General features: G+C 38.4%; 1 protein-coding gene across 1 annotated transcript; it reads left to right on the top strand.

The window, feature by feature from the left end:
• Positions 1–1,882: 1,882 nt before the first annotated feature.
• RHBDD1 (rhomboid domain containing 1) lies at positions 1,883–27,355 on the top strand. Its single transcript, XM_036389221.1, has 7 exons — positions 1,883–1,945; positions 7,674–8,193; positions 9,451–9,583; positions 12,620–12,708; positions 14,631–14,681; positions 19,168–19,290; positions 25,139–27,355. The coding sequence occupies exons 2-7, from the start codon at positions 7,761–7,763 to the stop codon at positions 25,249–25,251; spliced, it is 942 nt and encodes a 313-aa protein (XP_036245114.1). The 5' UTR covers positions 1,883–1,945; positions 7,674–7,760; the 3' UTR covers positions 25,252–27,355.
• The last annotated feature ends 386 nt before the right edge of the window (positions 27,356–27,741 follow it).

A 27,741-nucleotide genomic window follows, 5' to 3' on the forward strand; every position in this document is an offset into this window, starting at 1 on the left:
GTATGGCACAAGTATATCAAATGTAGAATGTGGTAAAAAAAAGAAAATTGTAATATGTGAATAGTGTTTCTCATTTCATTCAATTTTATTGGTAAGAAAAAAATTATCATTCAGCCAAAAATTAAAAGAAATCCATGAGGTGAATAGTGGTGTGAGATTAAAGAAAAAGAGCAGAAGGTGTTTTTTTTCTTCTAACCAGCTATTTATGTAAGTATAAACTAACCCAGAAGATCTGGCGGGATATTAGTAAAATTTGTGTAGAACAAGGAAAAAAATGCCAACTTTTAAGATCTTAATGGGTATAAAGTCCCACATGTGGGTAAAGAGTATAAGAACAATGGTGGGGTTTTTTTAAAACCTAGCTACATATGTGGCCCATTAATTATAGCATTAGAACACATTATTCATTTCCTTAGCCTCCCATTGTTTCTGTGACTTTTGTTATCCCTGCTATATCATTAAGGATCTGAAAAGAGAGAACAGTAATATACAATTGCTCAGATTGACCCACGAAGGCAACTACAATCTTCTAGGTCTCAGAAAGGAACCACAACCTCAGGACTTGCACATCCAGTAATAAGATCTGGGCCTGTATTGAGGCAAGAAATATGGTATCTTTAAGAATTATGGACTGCAATTATTGTTGCCTGAAAATGAAGTATGCTGTTCCAGGAAATGGTGCCAGTTGTAGAAAACCTGGTGTATGATAAAAAAAATCTATCAGTTCAGGCACTTTTAACTCCCACATCCTGTGATTTCTATGAATTATTATGATTACCATTAATTGAAGTAACAGATCTAAATGTGCCAAAAGTAAGGAGCTTAAGGTAATATGTCTAAATGGTGGCACACACTGAGCCTTGCCCGCCTCTTTTGGCTTCTGTTCGTTCTTGGAAGCGAGGACTATGCTGAAGTTGCTTGTTTTGGCAAAGCCTGCTCCTTTAACTTGATCTCCACCCTGTTTCTAGGAATTCAGCCCCTTTCATGCCTGCCAGTCTGCTGAGCTGTGTGCTGTTTTTGGAAGGGCAGAATGCAATTTTCTTATAAATTGTATGACATACTTGTACGAGTTGCCAAAATGTTCTATGAAACCTGAGTGCCACATAATTGACAGCAAAATCAGGCCATTTACATGTAGCTTTGGCTATGGGTTTTGTATGATTCATTTCTAGTCACATATTTGCACCATCAGCTCGCCAACATTTATATGAGAACCTATTATTTCAGGCACTTATAATTTGCCCAGTGTATTCCCTACTGAATATTAATAAAAAAGCTCACAGTCTGGATGTCTGTGTCAAATCTGGGGAATATTACAGTGACAGCAGTGACTAGTACTATACAAAAGTGAAACTAATGCAGTCTTTAGCTGCACCAGGGGGGGTTAGGTTAGACATTAGGATGAAATTCTTCACAGAAAGGGTGATTAGACAGTGGAATGGGCTGCCCAGGTGGAGTCATCGCCCCTGGAGGTGTTTAAGAAAAGACTGGACGTGGCACTGACTGCCATGGTCTTACGGCAGTATTTAGTCGTAGTTGGATTTAATGATCTCAGAGGTCTTTTCCAACCTTGCTGATCCTGTGATTCTACAATGTCTTCACCTAATTGCTTTTAACGCTTGAAAAAAAAAAAAAGTCCTCGAACTATTAAACTTACAGAACTAGTTACTGTTTTGCATCTGCAGTAAAACGCCCTCAAAGGCAAGCCGACTGTGTATTTTAATAGTGGGCAGTGCCAGCGGCCAACAGCCGCCCCGAGCGGCCGCCTCAGCTTTCCCGCCTCCGCGCCCCGCCCTCAGCCGCCCGCACAGTGCCCCTGGCGGCACGGCGGCCTCGGCGCATGCGCGGTGCGTTCCCCGGGCGGGGCCGCGCCCCTCGCCGCGGAGTGGCGGCCGCGAGTCACGCGGGGCGGTGCGAGGTTCCCGGTCTGCCGCCGCCGGAGAACGTGAGTGCAGGGGCGGGGGGATGCTGGAGCCGCCGTCGCCACCTCCTCCCCGTCCCTGCGCGGCTCCTCCTGCCGTGCTCTCTTATTCTGCTCTCCTGCCCTCCTCCTGTCTTGCCTTTGCCGCCGCCTCCCGGCGGAGAGCGGCCCCCCGGCCGTGAGGGGCGCGGCCCACACCCGGGGAGCTCCGCCCCGCTGAGGGGGGGAGCCCGGTGCAAGCCCCGACAAGCGGGGCCTGGGCTGGGTAAGCTGCCCTCAAGCTGCGCTCTGTAGGAGGTTTCCCTCCGTCGCGCTTCGCTCCTTCCCGCCGCTGCAAGGAGTGGTGGTGGGAATGACGGAGCTGAAGCGGCCTGGGAAGTCGAATCGCCGATATTTCACGGTTTCGCAGCCATTATCTTTATACACACCCCCAGCGTCGTGCCCGTGGACTCGGTTCCTGGGAGCGCTGTGGTGGCGGGAGGAGCCGGGTGTCGGGAGCAGCGGGGCTTATCCGCAGCCACAGCTGCGCGTGATGGTTGGTGCTCCTCACACCGCTCCATTCTGGCCTTACTGCTTTCGTTTGCCCCGTTTTCGGCAGTGGTCTTTTTTTATAAATTCCAGAAACAACTTCTTAAAAAAATCAGTAACTCGCCACAACTATGTACTTTCTTGGTTAATGCTACAAAACAAAAAATCCTGCCTCCCAAAACTGCAAACAACTTGCAGCTGTAGCGAAGAAGAGGCAAAGGCAAGTATATCTTGTCTGCATTTGGTAAGCCTTCTTCCAGTTGTTAAACACCGAGTCTGAGTAACTCAGGTGTCTGTGAAATGTAATGAACAATACCTGAGCTGGTTTGATTTCCTGAAATAGCACAGTGATGTTCTTCCTGGAACTGGTTTTTATTGACATAGATTGGAAGTGTTGACAACAGTAGTATAAAGCTAATACTAGAACGCGTGTGTTTCTGAATTGATTATTTAACCAGTATTATTTTAAAGTGGATTTCTTCAAAAAGTTCCTGTTCTTCCTTTCCTACCTTTCCTGTTCTTCCTTTCTCTTACGCACTGCAGGCAAATTGTCCTTCAAAGCTACCAAGGAATGCCAAAATTGTGAGAGCTGTTGTGCTTCACACTTCTGTAGTGGAGTCAGGCAATCTTGAGAGTTTAATTTTTCATAATATTAAAAAGTTCTTCAGGTAAAGGAGGATGCTCTTCTAGTTCGATTACCCAGTTAAAACATTGTACACGTGTAGCAACTGCAATCGAGTGGGGAAAAAAACCCCAACAAACCCCAAATCCCTGACCCTGAGTTAAACATCTGTGAAGTTAAAACTCAGCTGTGGCCTAATCTGAAGTTCACTGTTGTTTTGATCTATTTTTATTTTAAGCTGTGACATCCTCTTATCTTTATAAGTACAGTGATATTAAATATTTATGACTATTTCACTTCTCCAACTTCGATTAGTGTAGATGTATCCTGGTGTTTTGAAAGGCAGTTACTAATTACTGTCTGTTAGGAGAGAGATTTGACCTAGTCCCTTGGGTTCTCTCCTGTGAAAGATGTCTCATTTATTTTGGGGTAAGGTGGCTAAAATGATTCTTGGCATGTATTGTTTAACATGTGTACATTTTCTTGTGAACAGTAATTGTTGCACCCTTCAGAACACAATTTGCAGTTTTAAGGTGAAGTTTTTAGTTAAAAAGCTTATTTTGTTAAGAACTTCCTCCTTTAGTGGTACCTAAGAGGATTAAAAAAGCTATAAAAGATTTTCCATTTTCATGCTGAAACAGATATAAGAGGCAAAAGAACTTCTTTATTCTCACAGAAAACTTTGAATGAAATTTAAAATGTTCCATAATAAAAAAAAGACTGGGATATAGCCATTTATGAAGTCATTGAACGTTGATATTTAACTTTGAATTGTCTCAGTAAAGGAGTTTAAATTGTTTTAAAACATTTTTATTACATATGTGGGACTTCTCTTACCAAATTCTGAAATGCTGTGTCTTTTGAGTTCACCATTCAGTTTTCCTTTGTGAAGGAAAGCCCTTTAAAGGCAAATCTGATGAATCCAGAAGTTGTTCTTTATGAAGTAATTAATTTTATAATTAAGTCGGGACCTTGTCTTTGCTATGAACTATGTAGTTGATTGGACATTTGAAAGCTGATTGTAGCTGACAGCTTGTGGCTGACCTTCTCCTTGCATACTTATTCAATATAAACAGGATGATTCATTGTGTTTCAGTTTTTTAGTTTATTTTTCCTTGCATTGGTTGTTTTTTCTCTTAGGCATTTTCCCCACCTCTTTCCAAGGTTTGAGGGCCACAGTGAAAGTGTTTACAGTTGACTCCTGCTTCCTTTGCCCTCCTCTTTTCCCTAAAAGCACTGATTCTGCTCTACCTGGAGAGGCCTTCACAGACAAGTGCTGTGGGCCTGTTGAGGCTTATCTCCAGTGTGGAATGCTTTGTGCTTGCCATCTGACACTCACCCTTCGTGTTTCAAGTGGTTTTCACATTGGTCTAGCTCTAATCTCAAGATGTAGGCTGAATGCACAATTTTTTTTTTCCAGAGTGTACTTGGTTTTGTATAAACATAAAATTTCAGGATAGTTATGTCTATTTTAGGGGGAGCAAGGGCACAGGGGGATTCTTTTCCTCTAAATTCAAATTACAGCTATAGGAAAAGATGGTAGAACATTTCATTTTAACTGATATTTACTAAAATAATTACTTTATGACATTATTTTTTTAGTAATGTCAAGACATAATATTTTATGGTTGCCAATTGAGTGAGGGGGTTTGTCACAGCAAAAATAAGTTTAAATGCTTTTACTTGTTTAGTATGAAACAACAAATTCCAAGAATATTTAGTTCAGACATTTATCTTGAGTAGGTGACAAAAAATGCAGACACGTGGCAGCCTGGATGCAAGACAAAGGTCTGTTTCAAGTCTGTTCTGGAAATTTGTACATTTTGAAGTAGGTGGCATGTTTTCAGAAAAAAAAAGAAGAAAAAAGTGCTTCATTGTTTCAGGCCTCATTAGACTTTTAATGAACAGTGTAGAGGCTGAGGAAGAATGTTCAAACAGCTGAAAGCTGTGTATGTTTTAAGGGAGTTGCATTAAAGAGGCTCTCAAATAACTTCTGTTCTCTTGCTGGGGTCTTTTTCCCTTTGACTCAAACACACAATGTGTTTTGGCTGACATTTTGGTTGCTCCCAGTAATGGGAATGGTTTATGATAACTAGCACTGCTGAAATCATGATGGAAAACATTCCCAATCCTGTTCCATGATTATTGTCTGGCTGTGTGCTGCATGAGGGTTTCTTTTCTTAGGTGTATGGGTGTTGAAAGCACTTAAATTGGGAATTTAAGGGTATCAGAAGCAGAGATGGGAACTTTAAAACATAAGATATTTGACAATTTGAACAACATGGTATGGCAAGATTTTGATGTTTCCTCGTAACTTGCATTTAAAGGATGTTCACTTTGAAATTCTAACAGTTTTTGTGTCGACTGTTTTGTGGTGAAAAAGATGGAACTGTGCATGTAGTACAAGAAAAGCCAGAGGTCTGCATAGAAGATTATAAGAATATTGGGGGGTGTTGGTGTACCTGATATCAGAGCTAGTGTGGAAAAAGAGAATGACATTGACATTGATTAAACTTTGCTTTAACTATATTTTTTTTGGTAATGTTAAAGTCAAAGACTGACAACGTAATTATCTGCAATGGCCAATTTGCAGCTTAACAGGTTGGTTCATTTGAGCTTTGTGAGGGCTACAGCTGTGGTATCTGCAGTTCAATTGTGATCATTTACCACTGGTTTTAGACGGCACCGGCACCGGTGTAGGAAGTTACATGTTCCAGAGGCCTGGTATGTTTCTGTTGTTTTCACTCTGTTTTGGACAAGGCTCAGGCATTATGTAGCATTTCCAATATAATAAAGTGGGGAAAACGTAGTCAGTTTCATTGTAATGTAGCAAATACATTTTACATGCATTCTGGTTTACTGCAGTCGTTTTCAGAATAAAAAACCACAACCAATTTGGCTTTTTCTTCTCTTAAATTGCTATAATAAGCATAAAGGTGATTTAGCCAGAAATACAGAGACTAAAAAAATACTTAATTATAAGAAGTGGCATTAATTAATTCTGTGTGTGAACTAGCATGGAACTGTGTGCTTCCCTCACTTCAGGATGAGCAGAGAAGGTAGCCTGGCCCCTAGCTGGTTGTCCTTGATGTTCCACCCTGTGCAGGTCTCCCAGGTCCTTTTGCTGGTGCAGGATAACACCATCCAGAGATGCTTTTTATTTTACATCTGCTCACTCACTTTGGGGAATGCAACCCATTCAAATTATTAAGAATACTCTGAATACCTGAATAAACATATTTAGTAAAGTGTTTGCAGGCATGGCAATGGTCTGTAGAAATGTGAAATTAGTAAATCCTAACAGACATAATGGGGAAGGTTCAATTTTGCAACTTGAGCTGTCCTCTAGAAGAACTAGATTGTTTATCTAATGAAAATGTTGAAGAGGAATAATTTTGTATTAATTGGAAAGGCATTTAAATAAAAAATTAGTATATTAACTTTAAGTATGTTTACTAAAAAAGAAGGTTAATGGGGTGTTGAAATGAGAATTTTGTATATATCTGATTCTTTCAGGTGGTTTCATTTGAAACCTGGTGGCAGAGTTTTGAAGAGGAATTGTGTTTTGCTGGTTCTACATAACTGATACTTAGACATGGAATAACGTGTTGGGTGTCTCCAGTAGTTCTGCAAAGGAGGGACACCCTGGAGGGGAGGAGAGGCTGTGCTGTGGTTGGGCCACCCTGCAGAGCTCTCAGAGGTGAAGCAGGGCTGGCCAAGCTGGCTCTGGTTCCGAATCCTGGGTCTCTTCCTGTCTTCCACAGGTGGCTCCACGCTCACAGCCCCTGTGCTCTATTACCCAGTGCAGCTTCCTCCCTCCTCTCTTGTCAGTCCCCGTCAGAGTCAATCTGTTTCTTGCCAGATCTCTGTCTGTAGCCCTCTTCAATCTCCTGGGTTTTTCTGGCATAAATAAGGCAAAGATGAAAATTTTGTTACAACTCTTAATTAAAATTTTTTTATGCTGGTTTTGTATATGATTTCCCCCTAGAGTTTTCTTCATCGCTTACTTCTAAACTAAACTCTTTATTTTCATCCTTAGGAAAGCAGTAACAATTTTCAAATTGCATCTAGGAGTGCTTAGCTGTGTCTCTGTTCCTTTTGTCTAAATTGTGACTTTTAGTTTTCAAGCTTAGCTTGTTTGGAATATTTGTAAAAGTTGAAAAAGTGGTCATTAAAAAAAATTAAATATGTAGCAAAAATAGGAATCCTGGAAACTGAGACTCTAGAGAAGAATTTTGAACTGTTTTCCTTCCTGTAATCTTAAGTATTCTGACTGAATGAGAATTAATGAAAACATGTCCAGAATACCCAAGTATTTTAATGGATTAAGTACAGCATGTGGAAGGATGTGAAACAGAGGTTGCAGACTGCTTTTTCTCTCAATGTTTGTCTGGATTGCCTGTATAAATCTCTTTTATTTGTGTTTTGTATCAGTTTACAAATTCTGATTTCTTTTCCTCACTTGAATTTTTGTTTTGATATATAAAAGGTCTCAGCTGATTACCTTGATGAATTTTTTTTTGTGTTTAAAAACTCATGAAAACAGTGATGAGCTTCAAAACACTGTAATATGTATATAACAAGTTATCTTTTTTCTTTCAGAATTTCCAAAACTTGTATGGTTTTGAAATTGAACAAAGGACTGGAAATTGAAATAATCTTCACATTTCTTTGAATGAAGAACTAACTATGGAACGAAGGCAAAGAGGAGTCAGTGCTGGACTGCTTTTGCTGCTTTATCAAATTTCTCAAGTTGGGCTCCAGAACATTCCTTCTGTTACCCTTGGGGTGCTGGTACTGAATATTTTTCTCTTTCTGAATCCTTTGAGGCCACTGTCTGAAGCGTGTCTCAGTGTGAATGAAGCTGTCCACAGAAAGAACTGGCAACGTTTGCTGCTTGCTCCTTTCCACCATGCAGATGATTGGCATTTGTATTATAACATGATTTCCATGCTTTGGAAGGGCATAATGCTGGAAAGAAAGCTGAAGAGCCTATGGTTTGCCTACATAATTGCAGTATTTTCAATACTGATTGGAGTAGTTTACCTGGTGCTGGAAGTCCTGCTTGTGATAATTCTGGATGATCCTTCCTATGAAATAAATTGTGGCGTGGGTTTTTCAGGTAAGACACAGGGTTGGTCCAATTTACTTATGTACAATTCATCTGTATATTTGCTATATAACAATAACTGTTAATTGCAGAAAGAGCATAGGTGTACATCTGTATATGAGTGTCACATCAGTATGCTTCTCCTATTTTTAAATTGAAACATGTACTATGGACATGAACATAAAGTAATTCAGTTCATGTTCTTATGACCAGCAGGGACTTTACATGAGAACATGAAAATGTCATCATCCTTGGAGAATTGTGTTTTCTGTTTCATATTGCTGGTTAATTAAAGTCTGAACTCTTAATTTTCAGATGTTGTATAAACATTTCAATAATGCTCCTTAGGTGGCTTCTAGAAAAGCCTGTCAGTTTAAAATTACTCATGCCTGTCTTTGGAGACACTCCCCTAGATTTCCTTCTGCTAGCAACATCTAAACACCTGATTTTGGTCATCTTCCTTCCAGTAATGGTCTTGTCTCCTCCTTTAGCAGATCATTTTAAAGTCAATAAATTTCTTCTCTTTAAAAAATCTGCAGTCAAGTAGAAAAGTAGCCCTGCATTTCTACATAAGTAGGGGATTTCCTTGCTGTCCTTGGGACCTAACCTTAGAAGGCAAGCTTTCTTTTTCAGCCTTTAAGAAAGTTGTTAGACCACTGTGAGCTTTCTCTTGAGAGGGACTTTTTCATAAACACTTCCAATAAGTTCTCTGAATTCATTCTATCATATTGGCTGGCAGTTGCATGATAAAACAATTGCAGTCAGTTAGAAATTAATACTATTTACTGTGATTAAAGGTGATTTATCTACTTTTTTTTTCAGAAACAAGTGATTCTGGAGTATGTGTAAGATGATTTTCCATTAATTCAGAATTTGAACCTACTGTTGAGCTTTACACATATTGTTTGCCTTGTTTTCAGTAGTGGCTTTTCTCAGTCACAGAACATTTTTTTGAGTTCATTAATTTTGTCAATTATATCAACTAGAACTCCCATTTTAAATTATGTTTGTATTGTTTTGAATACCTAAATAGCTACAGTGAGAAGGCACATTAAAAAGCAGCTTAGATTTGGCTGTTATACAAATATACAGTTTTTGTATCTTTTTTTTAAGTCACTGAAAAGTATCACTGAAAGAACAGAATTGTTCTGGCATGCAGCAATATGCTTCATGGTGCTTTGAAACTGCATGGTACTTCAAATTGTTTGCATTTCTTTATTATTTGGTCACAAGTATTTCTCTCTTCATGTGATTTCTTCTTGTTTGCAGGAGTCTTGTTTGCTTTGAAAGTTCTGAACAACCATTATAACCCAGGAAGAGTGAGCAGTGTCTTTGGATTGCCCATATCCAGTAAATATGCTTGTTGGGTGGAGCTGGTGGCTATTCATTTCATCTCCCCAGGGTAAATGCATTTGATATTTCAAGGAAAGGAGAAGAGATTGGGGCTGTCTGGAGTAGTTTGAAATGTCTCTTGAATTGTGAGTAGTGTTAGCTGGTATCCCAGTGCAGTGTTGGGCCTGCAGTCTGCTTTTTCCTTAAAACCAAAAAACATTTTTTTGAGTACATCTCAAATTAAAAACCTGAAATACTGTTCTCAGCAGGTGTAATTGAGTATTTGAGGGAAGATAACAAAAGTTGATGGGCAAGGAAAGGGCTGAGCCTGTTCAACAAGGTGGCTCAACTATTCCACCCTAGTGCCAAGGGCTTCATGAGCTGAGCAGCGTTCCACTGTCTGCTTGCCATTGCTGTTCTAGACCACTCTGGCTTAGTCACTCCTCTGATTTATGATCAGAATATCATCCAGTATTCTGCCAGTTTTGTCACTGTCAGTGTCACTGTCCTGCAGTGCTGCTGGTCACCTCCCTCAGTTTCCCAGGGTGCTCTGTGCCAGCACAGTTCATCTGCCCCTACCTCTGGGAGAACCTTGCTCTTCGTTGCAGTTGATTTCTTTAAGTCCTGTTTGCAAATGAGTAATTTTCCTGTGTAATATTTTGTAACTGTGAATCACATTGCTGAATATATGCAAAGTACAGACACAAAACCTATGAACTCTCAAATCAGATTGTTTATTACACAGATTAATATTATTTATTAATCACAGTACAATTTCCCTTTTTCAGAAAGATAAATATCTCAGCAATACTGAGATATTCCTTGTCAGACACTATGATATAGCTGATAGAACATTTCCTAGTGCAGAAGGAGAATTCAGATATTGCTTAGGTTGAGCACTGGTTTTATGGCTTTATCCTGGCTGCTCAATTAACTGCAGTGAGGATTAAAGACCAGAAGAGTGCTCTGCCCAAATGCAGTTTTGTTTGTGAGCTGCATGGCATTGCTACAGATGTAAAAGTAAAGCTTTCAGTGCATTAAAAACATTTTTGTGAAATACATTAACTGTTGTTTTAGCTGTACCTAGGTTTTATTTGGTGATATGTTTAACAATACTGTTTTTAATTAAGGAATAGTGGAAGGGCGTTGTGTATGAAGTAAAACCATATCCTACTGTTTATGGTAGAGTAAAAACATGAATTCAGACATTGTGTGCTGTTCTTTTTCAGTTGCTTTATTGTAGAAATGTCTTTGGATTGAGAGTGGATAGAAAGTCCAAAAATAATATAAAAATTTTTTTCATAATTTCATGGAAGTTTAGATTGCTGCCTCATCTAAACCTCTACAGTGACCTCTACAGAGGGCAATTTCACAGCACTTAAATGATAATAGAGGCTACAGAAAACAAGTAGTGATCTCCAGAAATTCATATGCTAGAACATATGTTTAATTAGTAACTGCCTACTGCCTTTCCATGAACCATAGCAATTCTATCTCTCACAGCATTGCTCTTACATGCTCATCTGTGTGCTCAGGGCAGGTTATAGTATTTGAAGTCTATGTTTAACTGGTTCCTTTTGTAAACTGAATTGCATAATTTAATTTTGAATAGATAAGAGGTCAGTAATTGGGGCAGAATTCTGCCCAGTTAGAAAGTTTATGCAATAAATTTGGGCCTGCTGTGCTGAGAGAGGATTTAGAAGTTTACTGACATCTTATTATTTTCTTTCTCATTAATGTTTTTGTTTTGGAAAAATTTTCAAGTGCGTTCAGTATCTTTCTAATCTTCACCTTCCATAAAGGATATTGAGATGTAGGCTTTGCTTAGCAGTCTTTGGGATTGTTTGTTTAATGGAAGAACAGACGTGGGCAAAGTTACGTTCTGTTTCATCTGTGCCTCCTCCAGAACTGAGCAGATATCTTAAGTCTTAGGTGAACCAATCATGTTGGTGATTCCTAGAGTAGGTGATTTCTACGTATTTTTTATTTTCTGAGGTCAGACATTTTCCAAGTCAGGCATGCATTTTTCATAAATTTGGAAAATCTGTTCCAGAAAAGCTGTTTGGAAAATTAGTTCCTTATAGATACTTTATTTTGGTAACTACCTTTTATCTATAAATTTTCACATCAGCATTTATGTGTTACTCTCTAGAGAGTTGTTGGTTTTTAACAAGAGAGAACTGCAGCTCCCCATGGCACTAGAGAGTTTGAGGTTAAGTAGGTGGCAAAAGAGTGAATTTAGATGTGATCTTTACCTCCCTCTAGTGACACGTGCATTTTCCTGTCTCCTTTACCACTGATGCCTGGAAGGTGGCTTGGCTTGAGTGCTTGTGCCATCCTCTGTAAAACTCCTGTAGATCACTGACCTGAATGTAAAAATTGATGCCAACATTACACTTGGTGCATTAAACAGAGGTTTCATTTCTACTTTATAAAGGAAGAAAAAGCTCATTTTAGCTTGTATTATTTAATTTTTTGACAATCAGTATAAATGAGTTATTTCTAATTGCACATATGAGGAAATTTAAATGTTTAGTGTATTGGCTCCTGTAACTTGGTAAGAAAGGTGAAAAATTTGCAACTAGTGTTTACACCTGCTTGAATTCAGAAGATTTTCTCTTACTCTATGTTTAAACACAAAAGAGTTTAACTCTTAACTTGAATTCTGAAAATTGATTTCTTAATTTATAGAGTACCCCATAGTCATGTCAGTGACTTGAGCAAAGCTTGTTTACAGTAAATATGTTCTTCTGGTTTGATTTCTCAAAAGACCCCAGAGCCTTTTCCTTCTGTATACAAATGGTAATGATATTTTAAAAGAAATTTAAAGAAATGGTAATGATATTTTTAAAGAAATTTAAAGAAATCTCTCCAATTAGCTTTCTCAGGATACTTGTTAAATACTTTCCTGTAACTGTGTAACTCCCAATTTTAGAAAGAAGACTTGGCATTACAACCTTGCAGGCAAGTAATGTCTCTGTGCTTGGTCTCACTCAGGGACTTTCTCTGGAAGTCTCAGAGACTTTATCTTTACAACTAGTTCTACACTCTCCCTTTTGTATCCCTACCAAAAAAAGTCTCCTCACAGGATTTTTTTATTTTCTAGGACTTCTTTCGCTGGGCATTTGTCAGGGATTCTTGTTGGATTGATGTACACTATGGGACCTCTGAAAAAGATCATGCAAGCCTGTGCAGGTATATAATTTTGTTGAATTTACAAAATCTGCATAAGGAACACTTTTATTTTTAAAATTCAGTAAGCCTTGCATATAGAAATTCAGCCCATTCCAGCAAGTTTTTAGACAATTAAAGATGTGCTCATTTTATTCAAGCAGGTGCAGAAGAAAAAATTCTTTTTTTTTCTTAAATATGGAGAAGAACAATTAAGAATAAATGTGACTTTCAGATATTTTTACTTAGAGGAGTAACTTTTACTCTTCTTTTCAAGTATTTATTTAGAGTACAATCTTTCAATGAAAGTGGCACTTCAAGTGAAATGTGGTGAAGCCATAACATACGTCAGAGCCAAGTGTTTCCATCTTGATTTCTGCTGTTATGTTCATTCTAATGGAAGTTTGTATGGTATGAAAAAGGAGGTGGGATGCTTAAGAAATGGTTGCTGGATTTCTCAATGTGTTATTACAGATTTTCATATTGCAGTAATAATTATTTTCTAAAAAAGATTATAGCTTTAGATATCTTTAGTCTTAAAAATTGTTTTAAATGCAGACAGCCCTGCAAACTTTTAAATGAACAGTCCCATAGATGTCAGTGTTTTAACTGGAAGTCTAAGCCCCCACACAGCAGCTGTGCTGGGGTTGGTTGGCAGAATATTTGGCTTTTTTTTGTCTGACTACTTGATAGGTTGAGTACTTTATTCATGACTGTTCCATCCAATTGAACATGGATACGGTGTTTGTACAGTGGGGAATTAATTGTTCAGATGTGTGTGCTCTCACTGGGGCTTTGACCACAGCTTGGGGATAGTCTGTAGGTCATGCATGTTCAGCAGCTGGAAGGGAAATGACACCAGAGCATCAGCTTTCCTGCCTTGCTGGAGGAACAGGCGTCAGGTGTCTTGTTAGTTAAAGGTTAACCTTGCATGATGCTGTGCCACAGGGAACTGCCTGATCACTATGGAACAGGCATCAGCTCAGCTGCCAGGGCAGCTTCAGGGGCTCCACCTTGGACATGGCAAGATGCAGCCCTACCTGAGTAACCTCTCTGATCTCCTCACTAACCCTGCTCTGCTTGGAGTTGGACTGGGGACCTGCTGAGGTCCCTTCCAATCAATTTCTCTGGGATGTAGGGGGGATAGAATATAAGAAAATAAAGATAGTGTAGAAAGTAATCTTACCCCTAAGGAGTTGCAGCTGGGCCAATTATCAAAGATTAGGAACAGACCTGACTTTACCAGGCCACAGCTGCAACCAATGAGAAGATGCTATAAAAGAGTGGGGTGGCTGCTCAAGAAGGGAACTGGAGTCAGTTGGCTGCTTTGTGAAGAAGAAAGAGTCAGTGCTCTGAGGAGCTGCTCACGAGAAATACCAAGAAGGTGTGAAACCTTTGTGATAAGGAGACAGCAGTATGGAACCCTGCAATAAGATGACGATGCTGGGATTCAGGGATAACCCCACAGTACTGTCGGTGAACCTGCCCTGGCTGCTGTGCAGGTTCTGTGTGACTGACAGCTGCAGGAAGCAGTGTTGAGCACACAGGCATTTTTTTTTTCTCCTATGTGGCAAAGCAGGAATAATGCAGTGTTGCTCCAGTCCTCAGTTTTCTGTGCATTAAACGTTGTTACTAATGAATACTCTCAATAAAGAAATGGTTCATTATGTGTTCTGGGAGAACATAGTAGGTTGGTTTGCTTTTTTTCTAGTCTACATGGATCTGTTGCTTGAACATGGCACTCTACTATAAAATCTGGAACATACAAGCTTGCAATAGTATATTCTCTCACTGTTGCCAAAACAATCAACAGATACCCATGACTTATTTCCTGCCTGTATCTTAAGAAACAAACTCTTAAATAAAGGGTACTTTAAATTTAAATTTCGTATTCTATAAGGAAAATATGATTATTCTAACAATATATGCATTATTCTTTTATTTAGCTGGCATTTCTTTCTTCACTGAGCCTGACAGGCCAAGGGACTACTATTCAGGTAAGTACTCTTGTCCACTTAACCAAAAACTTACTCCAGCTTTAAAAACAGTTTCTGCTAATGATTAGAAAACCTATAGGGTTTTCTAATCATGTTAGCTATGTAAATGGAAACATACAGAGTATACAAAATATTCTGCACACATATACTTGCTAAACTTATATTACTTCTCTGGGCATGTCTCACCTTTCCTCTTCAGGCAAGTGTGTGGATGGATTTTGTACAGGAGGCTTAAGCCTCAAATTAAGGTCATGACTTCCTAAAATGCTACCTCAGGGAAAATAGCATCTCTTTTGCACAAGGTGTAGCAGTAGGGAAATTGTGTCTACTGAAAGCAGCCTTTTGGACCTTGGTAAATATGCCTTCATCTGGCAAATTTATCTGTTCCATTCTAGGGTGGTTTTCCCTGTCTAACAAGGATCTTCTTCCTTTGAGCCCTCTCTGTAAATGAAGTAATTTATGTGCAGAAAGCCCCTCCTCAGCAGACTGAATTTAGGCCATCTGCAGTTTATAGCTGGATGGTTGGAATGGTGGCACCGAGTGGAGCTCATTTGGTTCACCTCTCCTGCAGAGCGTTGAATCATTGCCTGTGGAGTGTACAGAAATAATAGGTGGAGTCTTTGTCTGTGGGGGCCAGGAGAGGCTGGGAGAAGGGCTCTGGGTGTTGGATCTGAGCTAAGGGATGCATGTCCTGGCATCTCTTACCTCCTGCAGTGATTTATGCTCTTTCCTAGGCATCTCCTGGAAGAGCAGGATAAATGCATAGTGATAACTCTCTCAAATATCTGCCAGTGTGCAGTGGCTTGTGGCTTAAAGATGTTCTCAGCAGAAAGTTTTATGGGAGGATTTTGTCTTTAATAGCCCGTGGTAGATCCTTCTTCCATCAATTTGTCACAAGCTCTTTGAATGAACATGAACACTTTTAACACCTACATCATCAGAAGAGACTCACAGTGTGCTTCCTGCTTTAGAATCTGTCATTTTTTGGTTTGGCTTAAACCTGCTAACTGCTAATTTCATTTGATGCATATTAATTCTTCTTTGGGGAGGGAGACCAAACCTTCATTCTTTATGTACTTCTTTCCTTAGTGGCTTTTTAGACTTCAGTCCTGTACTCACAATGGCTATCTTTTCCCTCCTTTCAGAAAGTTGGAGTCTGTCTAGTTGCTTATAAAGAAACTATTTCACACGTTTGATCATTCTTACTGTTCTCTGATGTTTTGTCAGGCAGGGGTTTTTATTTTGTGTAGTCTTTTATAATTGAGATGTGCTTACTTTGAGCCAAGTTTATAGCTACATTTATTCTCCCTGATGGACTTTGTCTTCCATGAACTATCTCCAGTTTTATTATTACATTAAATAGTTCCCACAAGTAGGATTCTGGGCCCTTAAGTATTTTTGAAACATCTGTTTTGTAATTCCTAAACAAAAGATCTTAGTCTGCTTTCTTCAGCAACAGCAACAGGGATTGTTCCAACTTAAAAGTATATTTACCCAGGATTTTCATTACTCTCATTTACTGTCAGGTCACAGAACATTTGATCTAAAGGCCAGTAAAGAAATAAAACAATTTTACTACTGAGAAGTGAAATGAGAGGTGAAGGCAGCGTGTGCAGCAAGCACAAGTGACCTGTTCCCATGGCTGGCAGTCCCACCCAGGGGAAGGGGCTCATCCAGGTACAGGTGCTGCTCAGCCCAGCTGCTCACAGACACTGAACCTTCCTCCAGTATCCCAGAACAGCAGGGTGGGTGGAAACTCAAAAGATTTACATTGGAAAAAGTCCTTTAATAGCTAATGAAGATAAGAATTTGTACTCGACATTTAAACTCTGTGATCTGTTACAGCCCCTGTACAAACCCCAGCTGCTGGGAGCTTGGGTGGGTGCATGAGACCACCCTTGTGGAGGAGCAGCAGAGAGCTTCTCAACAGCCCTTTCTGTTTGCTTTTCCAATTCTTTTCAAGTAGGGAAAATGGAAGAGATTTCATGTAGTAGATCTGCCATGATGGGGAGGGAAAAAAAAGGCTGTTTTATGCTGACAACAAGGAGGTCTGGGATTTTTTTGGTGTGTTTTGAGCAGTCCTCAAATGCTGTTACTTTGAGTTCTTTTGGACAAAGGGGAGATGGAGAGAGTTAACCTGAATTATCCTGTCCTCCAAATTTGCCTTTAGATATAACCATTTAATTTTTTCTTTGTACTAAATTCATTTGTCAAAAATGACTTACAGCTGCAGTTCAGAAAATATATATTTGTTGTGTTCATTCCCTGTTCATATACTTTGTAATTGTCTTTCATCCTATTTGCAGAAGTCTTAATGGAAGATTTAACCTTTTGCTTGGTGTATGATATATGGAATAAATTTGGCCATCTGTGAATGAAGAAAACTCTCTCTAGTGTCATAGGCTAATGATGCATATCATGATTAGTTTTTCACTTTCTGGCATTGCTGACTATATGCCTTTAAATACCAATTTAAGTAGAAAAATAGATGAAGCTATGGTCAGAGCAGATTTTATGAAACAGCACAAGGAAACAGCTTTGAAAGAAAAAAGGTTTTAAGTGTAATTTTAGCACATTTAGTATTTAGCAGCTGAATTAGGTTTTCTCTAAGTGCAGTTCATGAATAAAGTATTAGGACATTCATTTTGATTAATAGGAACACCTTGAACATGTCAGTGTTACCAAACTGTGTCTCATTTTAAAATAAAAGATTACAGCTTTCTGAGCACTTACAACTTGCTGGCAGTGTGAAACATAAGACATAGAAAAAACTACAGCAATAGAACAAACCTAAAATGCAGCATCCTTTTGCTTTCATCAGATAATTTAATGCTTTTAGTAGCAGGATTTTTACCCTCTTCATGCATGTAGCTTTGAAGCCTTCAGAAAATAAATTTATAGCTGAGAAAATATTCATTCAGATTAACATAAAGCAGAGGAGAATGAGGAGAGTGTACAGACATAACAGCTCAATGCTTTCCCTCAGTCAGATTTCACTGCAGGTGTAGGAAAAATCTTCCAATGTCAGTTGTGTTCCAAGACAAGAAAGAATTGGAAAAAGACAGAATGTGTGTGTTTACTGTGTATGTGTACATGTGTATATAAAGTCAATGTAGGGATATTTGCAAATACAGAGGAAAATATATAATTCAATGTAGAAGTTTGTGCGGTTACTCTGTTCAGTTTTTCCTGCTTTTTCTGTATAACTTTCAAGACAGAGTATTGCTGGTTTTATTTGACTAAAGATTCTAGAGCTTGGGATATTTTTCTTTAGCAAAATAATTTTTAAATAGAAATTATTTATTTGTCCTCACTTTGTCACCTGTATTTTTTATTACCAACAGAAACTTCACAAATTTCACCTGGAATTGATAGAACCAATGAAAGATCATAAGACTATCATTGATGCTAATTATCTGAAGGAAAAGGAAATGGCCTGCTGTACTTGTTTAATACAAAAATATTTCCATTTTTCTCATTTTGAAAAACCTTTGTATAATTTTCTCTCAGCTGGAAGAAGCTGGCAACCTTTGTGTACTTTGGTTCTTCAAAATCCCTTGTTCAGCTCTCTGGAAATGAACACATCACAAAAGCTTTGTATTTTGAAAATACAGAAATGGAATAGAAAAACTGAACTTTTCTCCATAGTTTTCCTCAGTTGAAAAGTGTGACTTTTTTCCATAATTTTTCTCAGCTTAGGTTTTCTGTGCTCAGTCAAGATCAGATTGTGTTGTTAGCAGGAAGAGAGTGTTGCTCAATTCTCTAGCCAAGGAATTTTTTCCTTTTGAATCCCATGTGTTTGGGTGGGTGATGGCCTGTGCTTGGTTTTGGCCAGCTGTGCAAAGGCCAGGAAGGTTTGTCAGCAGTGCAGCAGCAGCAGTGAGAGGGACACTGATGAGATCTGTGCTGTGCTGGCTTTTGGCAGGGCAGGTTTAGCTGTGCCAGAGCACAACATGAGCTCTGTACAGCACTGCAGGAATTTGCAGGAATCTTTTCCTGTGGCTTCTCTGGGTCCAAAGATGACTGGAATTTATGATGACATTGTTTTATGGGCTTTGGGGGAAAGGGGAAGAGAGGTGGGGAGAAAAAGCCTGAACAGTACCTGGTTTGTGTTCTGGTGATAGCAGTAAGGTCTCCAAATATTGACAACTAAATGTTACAAGGAGATGAGGAAAACTGTCTTTCAATTTTTGTCTGAAACTTCTTAGTAATAGCAATTCTATGACACTTACTTGTAACAGTTATAAAAAATTGAGATGTTTGGTCCATCTTTTTTCTCTTGTTTTTTTTTCCTCCTGTTACTATGCTGTGGCTTTGTAAATTAGAAGTTAATTTATGGCATATATTGTATAAGTAATTGAACCCTAAGAATTTTTTTCTTTCCCAAATTAAAACGATTTGTTGAAGAAAGATAGCAAGAAGATAATATCTGATTTCACACTTGCTGAGTAGCAGCAATTTATTTTGTTTTTGATTCATTTTACAGAGTATTATGGCTATTATCCAGATTATCAATACAGAGCTCCAAGGAGCTACTTTGATTATACAGGTGGGCTCACTGAAGAAGAACAGCTTGAAAGGGCAGTGCTGAACAGTCTTAATGAAAGAGGTAGGAATTTTATTGCATTTTTATCTCTTAAGTTATGATTCATACTGAAAGGGACTTAGGAGGGAAATAAGATGTATTCCTCATGACTTATTTTTGGACATATATTGTAATTTTGGGAAGGAATTGATATAAAATGAGCTTTATTGTAAGGGGTATTGTCTACTTTACTGTCTTTTTAAGATGATGTTTTGCATAAGTTTGAACATTGAGTTTGAGAAAAAAATCCTTCCTTTTAGTATTAAGCATTTTGAGATGTTACTTGAAAGAATGAGCCATTTTTGTGGAGTTTTTTTAAACTATCAAGAAAACAGAATATGAATAAGTGATAAAATTATAATATAAATAAGTAGACAGTATGCACTTTAAAAGCTTACACGTATGACTTTGAAACATCTGCAACTTTCATTTGTAGCCTTAAATAATCGCCAACACTCCAGGTAAGATGTATTTTTTTATCTCCTTGTGTTTTTGAACAAGGTAAGTTTTGTGCTATCAGAGGGAATGTGTTTTGTTGGAGAATGTCCTTTGATGAAACACAACAATGAATTTCACTAGTACCTCACTAGTAGATTGCTGTGGCAAACCGAATTTCACTTAAGCTTCCCTGCCAAAAGCAGCATTTCTTAACACTCTGCCAGTGCCTGGTTTCAGTGCTGGTTGCAGTTTTCAAGCCTCACAGGCAAGTGAAGCATGACAAGGTACCATCATATATTGTTTCCAGTAGAATTTGGTGTAATCACATAGGTAGGGATCTTGCTTTATTTTGCACTTCTTTCTCCTGCCTGCTGGAACACTTCAGTTTGGACAAGCGAGACCTAAGATTTGAGCTCTTAAAATACTTCCTTAAAAAAGCTGTGTAAAGGTTCAGTTTGCCTATAGGCAGATGTCTTCTTTCACAAAGAACATAATACAGAGCATGTCACTGATCACACCTGTTTCAGAGACACAAAGGAAGAGATTAAATTTACTGTACTAATGGGCAATTAGGATACTCTTTCCTGTCAGTTAGTTTGAAAAATAATTAGCTTGAATGAGCACTATCCTTTGAACACAATATGTTTTCCCTAAAGCGTGAACATTCAGGGATTCTTGCAATTACAAAGATGATGAAACAGGTACTTAACATGACAAAAAATTACATAAAATGATTTGAAATAGGTTGTAATAGCAGGTACCACAATTAATTTAGGGCTCTCTTATTATATATATTTTTTCAGGGATTTTTAGGATATTTTAGGGGGTTTTTTTTGCAGGAGTTTTTTTAGGAATTCTCTGGGACTGTTTAGGATACCTTTAAGGTTTTTTCAGAGTTTTAAAAATTATTTTAGGGTGTTTTAAGGGCTGTCTTATTACTAATTGGAGTTCTTAGGAGTGTTTTTGGGTATTCTTGGGGCTTTTTTAGGACTAAAAGTTTTTTGGGCTTTTTGAGGAGTATTGAGAGTCTGTGGAGAACTTTTTTGGGACTAGGGTATTTCTAGGGTTTTTGAGGGAATTTTTTAGGCTTTTTTATCAGGGCATTTTAAAGCTATTTGGGGTATTCTTAGAGGTCTTTTAAGACTATTTAGGGATTTTTTAAAGGTTCTTTGGGGATTTTTAGGGGTGTTTTAGGGACTTCTTTTAAAAGAAGGGTATTTTTAGGTTTTTGTGGGGTGTTTAGGACACTTTGAAAACTAGTGCTTTTTTCAGGGTTTTTTTAGGGTCCTTTCAGGGCATGACAGAGGCTGAGGGGCACTGTTGGGGGCTTGAGGGTGGCAGAGGCTGGGAGCTGAGGGAGGAGCAGGGAGAGGGCACAGTGGGTGACACTCAGAGACGCTGAGGGTGACAGGGGCAGCTGGAGGGTGACACCGAGAAGCTGGAGGCTGCAAAGCTTTTTCCTTGCAAGCAGCCTTAGCCTGAATTTAGTGCCTAGGGTTAGGGTTTTGAAAACCACAAAGCCCAGAGTTCCAGGCACACTGCAGCTGCAAAAGGCATCCCCAGGGTTAGGGTTTGGGTTAGGGTTCTGAAAATGTTACCAGTGTGCTTTTAACAAATTGTTACTTCAAAAAGAGTTTATTTTGGTGATACTGATATTGACAGATGAGATTTTGAAGCATGATGAAAATAAATATAAAAATCCTTAAGTATGAATGGATTAAAGATTTAGTCTTTAGCCATCTCCTCTCCTAACCAAAACAAATTATCAGACTTTTGGGGAGGGAATGGTTTTGTGTATTTCTCAATTTTACCATCTTCTTTTAAATACAAGAGAGAGACAAAGACTGTTCAAGATTGTTCTGGCTTGCTCTGTAACAATCCAGCTATGTCTGGATTCATTGTATGTTACTTTCCTTCTAAACTCATTACCCTCAGCTACTTCCCTGCTAATTTGATTTTTCATTTGTCAGCTGTTCCAAAGCATAGCACAGAAACAGTAGTTAATTCCATCAGTCTTCTTCACCAGTTTAAGTTCAAGTCTGTAGATGAGGCATATTGACATCAGCCCCAGGAAGAATAGTTTGCTTCATAGCATGACAAAATTTTCGTACATTGACAGAAGCTGAAAGGGCTGTGCTAGAAACAATAGCAAAGGCTAATGAGTGTGGTCTACTTGGAGCTGAGCAGGAAAACTGGGCAGTGATAAGTACCAAAAGCCAAAGCTCTCAGACTGTATAGCATGTCTGCGTTTTGCAGAGGGAAGGACAGGAAAGAATAAAAGCAGTTTTGCCATTTTATATTTTATATTCAGTTGTAGTTTCTGTCTGACTTCTAGTGAAACACAAAACAGTGAAAAGGTTGCTATGTTTTGTGTGTCTCAGCTCTTTCTGGAAGCCTTCTAGTCCTGTTAAAGTATGAAAGGAGGAAAAATGCCTGCACTGCCTTTCCTTAAAATTCTCTGTACAACTCAGTAAATCATAAGTGAGTTTGATTAGACCTAAAGACTTGACTGTTCATTGGCTGGAAGAGATGAAATGAGTAAAGCAACACTGGGCTTTTGACTCTGGCTTCTTGCTGCTTTCCAGTTTGCTGCTTTTACCTCCAAATGCATCAAAAATACCTTGCAATGAGCTGTGCAGGGAGGCTGTGGAGTCCCTGTCCCTGGAGGTGTTTAAGTAAAGGCTGGATGTGGTGTCAGTGCCAGAGTCTGCCTGACAAGGGCTGTTGGGTCGTAGGCTGGACTCCATGATCTCAAAGGTCTTTTCCAACATCACTGCTTCTGTGGAAAAAAAACCCTTGGATGTTTATAAACTAAGAGAACTCCCATTTTCTTAAATAGAGCACTTTAAACATTGGTATTTTTGCATTAAAAAGCAAGGCAAGTCAGGTTTTCAATATATTGCACTGTATGTGATCTGTAGCACACCCAAGTGCTGGTTGGTAAACTTTAATAATATTTTGTGGTTATAATATATTTAGCAGGGCTATACTATTTATGGAAGAGACAATTTATATAAAACTGGTAAAAATGAAACCCAAGCAAGTGTTGGAAGTTGTTATGACATTTGATCAAATATCCAGATCAGAGTTCTCTGTTTTGGTTAGCTGTGTGGTCCTTGCTGGGTTCAAAAGAAATTACCTCATTATCTTCTACAGCAAAGCCTCTCCAGAAGTAACAGATTTGTAGAAATGGGAAGTGTCTGGTCTTTGTATGGGTGTTTGTGTTTGTATAGTTTGGTTCTTGTATGGATACCACATTCAGTAGTGCCAGGACAGATGGTGATACTGAAAATGGTAAGCTGTTCAACTGCAATGTTCTAGATTGTTCTTTAACAACTAAGCTGGCATGAAAAAAAAAATACAGGCATACTGCTTTGTGATACCTCTGCTATTTATTTGCTACACTCCTCTTATCAGACCTAATTGCATATTTCTACTAGTGAGACTTTAACAGTTTGGTAGCTTCATATATTCCTCCTGACTCTTATAGAGACTGTCTTGCAAATCATGTTATCTAACCTAAAAATAAGGTCATAACTTCAGAAGAGGAAAAATCAAGTGAGAATGTTTAATGTAACACTTCTGTGGCATTGCATTAATACAGGTGTAGTTACATCTGTTGCAATTACAGTGATTTTCTTCTGCTCCAAAGTGCTTTAATTGTGAACTTAAGTAACAAAAGAAACTCCTACACACAGTGACAGGGTAGGGATGGAGGTCTCAGTCTTCTATATTCACAGAATGTGGTTCTAGTTCACAATAAATTTGTAAAATACGCCATGGAAGGGTTAATGTTTTGTTCTAAGTTTGTTGTACTATATCCTTTGGTTTTGTCTGTCACCCAGTGTTGTTGCAGGTTTCCATGTCCTTTGAATGCAGTCTTAGATTCCATTAGTCTTTAATTTGTTTTTGCTGATGTGTTGAAAAGCCTGTGTTGGTTTCTTGCACAGATGTCAGGTGGTGTTTCAGTAGTAGCGGTGGCCTAATTACCATTTCTGAATACTGTGGCTTATAAATATTTTGATAAGATGAAGGTGTGATTTCATTAATATTTCTGCAGTAATTAAAAGAAAAAAGGTGTCAGGGAACTATTTTAGGTAACAGGATAATTTAAATATCTACATGCAGATACAAATACATTTCTTTAAAACATCCAGACTTTGCTGTTCACCATATTGTTTGATGTAAAAAAAGATCTTTTCTTCAACCTAAAGCTTGTCAAAATATATTGTGTAGCCTTCTATTTTTGGGTCAATATATAAAAGAGCATTTTTCATCTTTTTTTATAGCACCTCATTCTATTACTAGTGTTTATTAAAGCACATGTGTATTTGAAGTGTTGAGCATATTTTATGGGGACTATGCAAAGAATTGTCTTAACTCTGTGAGTGGTATCTATTTTCTTAAGTAAAAGTTAACCTGGGATGCTGTATAGAAAAATAAATGTTTTTATAAGAAACTTTGTTATTTAGTTGACAATTTCACTACTGGAAAGAATTTTTTTAAAAATGCAAGTAGTTTAATTATGATTATTTAAAAATCAATTATTAAACTACAGCATTATGACGCAGTTTTAACCCTATGTGGCCAGGTGAAAGCTTAAGAAATGCTGAATGTTACAAAGGTTTTATTACCTTTAAAGCAAATCTGCTTGTCCTTAACACTGTAATTGTGCTCAGAAGGCAGGCTGTGATTTTGTTTCCCAGAGCCCCTCAGCTGAGCTGCTGTGTGTAACCAAGCCCTGCGTTGTTCCTTTGCCGGGCGCCTTGATGTGAATTCTGGAGAGCTGCTGGAAGGGCCACTCCTGGCTCCTCGGGGTGCCAGGGCCCAGAGCTGTGGGGCTGGGTGTGCTCTTGGTGCTCAGATGATTTTGCTTACACTTGGAATGGTTGGGCTGCCACGTGTCCTTTCCTTGTGAAACTGCTGCCAGCTGGGGGTGGGAGCCATGTGTGCATCTGCTGTGGGGCTGCACATGTTGGACGGTACTAAAAGCAAACACAAAAGCTGCTTTTACCAGAAACAACTGCTGAGGACACTGAAATAGTTTAACATTCTGGAGTTTACTGTGTAAAGCAGGGATCGTGAAAAATGTGAATACTTGTTAATACTTGTTATTCTTAACGGGTTAATACTTGTTACATGTTCTTTTTGTTGTGGTTTGTTGTTTGGTTTGGTTTTGTTCTTGGGTTGGGGGTGGTTTTTTGGGTGGTGGTAGCTTTATTGTTTGGGGGAGTTTTCTGGTTTTGGTTTTTCTTTTTATTTGACTGTTTTTCAGAGCAGTTTCTGGATGTTGTAATTGCCCTGAAACCATCAGTATTGAAAACATTCAATTCCCTGTCTCCTTTGTGTTGTGATGCTTTGGCTTACAGGATATATGTGCATTTTTCTCTTATTACAGACCAAAATAGCAGTTGTTTTTCATTGTGTATTGTAGATTCTGGTGGAGGAACACACAATTATGGGCAGCGACCTTATGGGTTTTGGTTTCCACCTGAGAACTCAGAAGAGGACGTGAGAAGGCGAAGGCTTCGTAGGTTTGACAGATGATGAAGTTGGCAGGTGTTGATGTAAAGTGCTATTCAGGCTTACCAAAATATTTACAGATTTATTTGTAACCTGTAATTTACAGAATGATTTGTAATATTTTTCCATTATTTTTACTACTTGTTGCAAAACTGCATAGGATTTGTGAGTTCAGACTCAAAGTTGGAACTTGAATTAAAAAATGTGAGATAAGAATAAATATGTGATCTTTGGCCATCTCCGTCTTAATGCACCTTAAATGGAAGAAGAATGATGGTTTTTCCAAACTGTCTTTTTTTCCTTAAATTATTTTGTATAGCTTTAAGAATTCCTTGGCTTCTTGACTGCTGATGATCTCAGACAACAGGTTTTCTTCATCCATTGCAACTGAAATGTTACGTTTTCTATGTAACTTTAAAACTATGCCATTTTTCCTTACAAACCTTTCTCAGTTATCTGTGATGACCAGCTCCTTTTTTTGGGATTACCATATGAAATTACACTTGAAAAGATTGGTTTGATGACAGTAGCTGGGTTATGTGAATCTAGGCTTAAGCTCTTGAGCAGACAAATAGTTGCAGCTATCCTTCCCCTGCTATCCTTACCAAGGAATTATTTAATACAAACTTCAGTGTTGCAGTCTTCCTCACACCATATTATCTAGAACTTGGATGAGATAAAACTGAGTTGTTACTACTTATGTGTTCCTAAAGCCTTTCTTAATATTTATGTTTTAAATCAAAAACTGCTGCCCTTTACAGAGCTGAAATAATTTATTAGGAGTTTTGTGCAAAGGTAGGTGGCTATGCCATACAAAGCATATATTTATTTACTAATATTTTTAAAGTGTCTGTTTCCCTTTCTAAGAAGGCTTGGAAATTTTCTTTTGTATATGCTGTTCATGCAGCTTTAAAAATTCCCCTATTTCTCAATATTTATCTTGTTTGAAGACCAATCTCAGAGCTGAGAGTTTCTAGACTTGTGGAGAACATACCTAAACACAGGCTACCTTGAATTTTTCATTTTTGAGCATTTCCTTACCCAACCAGAGGAGTTGACAGGAGATCTGAGAGCTCAGTTGTCCCATGGGCACACCCTCCACATAAATCTGTCCTTTCCATGGCACTGCTGCCTCTTAATGTTAACTGATGAACCTCGAGGGCTTTGGTTCCAGTATCACCATGAAAATCACTCCTTGTCCAGGCATTTTATCCTCAGAATGAAAGAACTTGGGGATATTCCTGTAAATCTATTGCAGAGCGGTGTGATTGCAGAAGAATAATTTGGTTATTGGCTTTTGACACAGACCTGTTGGATTCTCCTCATCAGCACTGATGGAGTGAGGATTAGGATTAGCAGTTTAAGTGTTTCACCAACCTGTGCTTTATGAAGTCTACTTTTCTATGAGGTTATTTTTTTAATATAAAGACCAGTGCTGTATATTTCCTACAGAAAAAATATCCTGAAAGGAAATTTTTTACTGTGTTTTTTTAAATAAGTAGTACCGGCCCTTTCTGTTTGTAGCTAATGTATGTAAGGGAAGCTCTTGTTTGCTGGGAAAAGCACAATATCAGGATGCAGACTTTGGGCTCAAGGTTTTGGGACACAACAGGCACAGCTGCAGTGGGAATCCAGGTACAGACAGAATGCTGATTTCTGGTGTGCTCTTGGGCTTGGTTGATTTTGTATATATGCAATAGCTGTAGAATAAAGCAGTAGACACTTTTATAGAAGGCCAGCTTTTTTATGTTCACTGAAAATAAGTCTCAAAAACTTGTATACTTTTCTCAGCAGGTAATAATCAGATGTAAATGAAAAGGATGTAGCATTGGTTCCTCAGAAATCCTTTCATGCTCTGGTCAAAAGTTGCAGTGCAACATACTGTGTGTGCTGAACTCTGATATTTTTCTTATTTAAAAGCACAGGATGTGCTGCTAGTCAGGTAAAAAAGATACTTAAGGAAAATCAAAAACCCAATTACAATTCTATAAGCACTTGGTTTTGTAAAGTGAACTTAGACATACATGCCATGAAATACTCACAAAAAAATTCAGTACTAATAAATATTCTGTTGTTTTGACATTTTTTTGTATACAGAATTGAAATAAATATTTTTTTAACATTTAAAGCTGTTTGGTTTTAATTATAGTAATTAATAATGTGTATGTTTTAAATGACAGAGCTGCTGCTATGTTGTTAGAAATAAGACTTGTGATACCAAGGGGGTAGATTGATTGGATTGGGACTAACTTTGTTTCTTTTTAATTTAGGGAAAGCTTTGGAGTTAGATTACAGAAAAGTTCTGGTACGTACAGTATTTAGAAGGTTTATCAACACCTGCTCATTGCAGGTGGGTTGGCCTGGATGGCCTTTAAAGGCCCCATCCAACCCAAACTGTTCTGTGAGTCCTCAGCAGGATTTTTGCCATGAAAGCCCCCATCAGTCAGTTTTCAGAGCAGTGCTGAGAGCAGAGGTGGCAGATGAATCCCCAGTGTGCTCTGTTGCACTTGGTCT

This window comes from Molothrus ater, chromosome 10 (genome assembly GCF_012460135.2).
Source record: "Molothrus ater isolate BHLD 08-10-18 breed brown headed cowbird chromosome 10, BPBGC_Mater_1.1, whole genome shotgun sequence".
NCBI classification, from domain to species: domain Eukaryota; kingdom Metazoa; phylum Chordata; class Aves; order Passeriformes; family Icteridae; genus Molothrus; species Molothrus ater.

Coding starts and splice junctions, on each gene's coding strand:
- RHBDD1 (XM_036389221.1), top strand. CDS start 7,761: ATGGAACGAAGGCAAAGAGGAGTCAGTGCTGGACTGCTTTTGCTGCTT. Junction 8,194..9,450: donor TTGTGGCGTGGGTTTTTCAG/GTAAGACACAGG, acceptor TCTTGTTTGCAG/GAGTCTTGTTTGCTTTGAAA. Junction 12,709..14,630: donor GATCATGCAAGCCTGTGCAG/GTATATAATTTT, acceptor TCTTTTATTTAG/CTGGCATTTCTTTCTTCACT.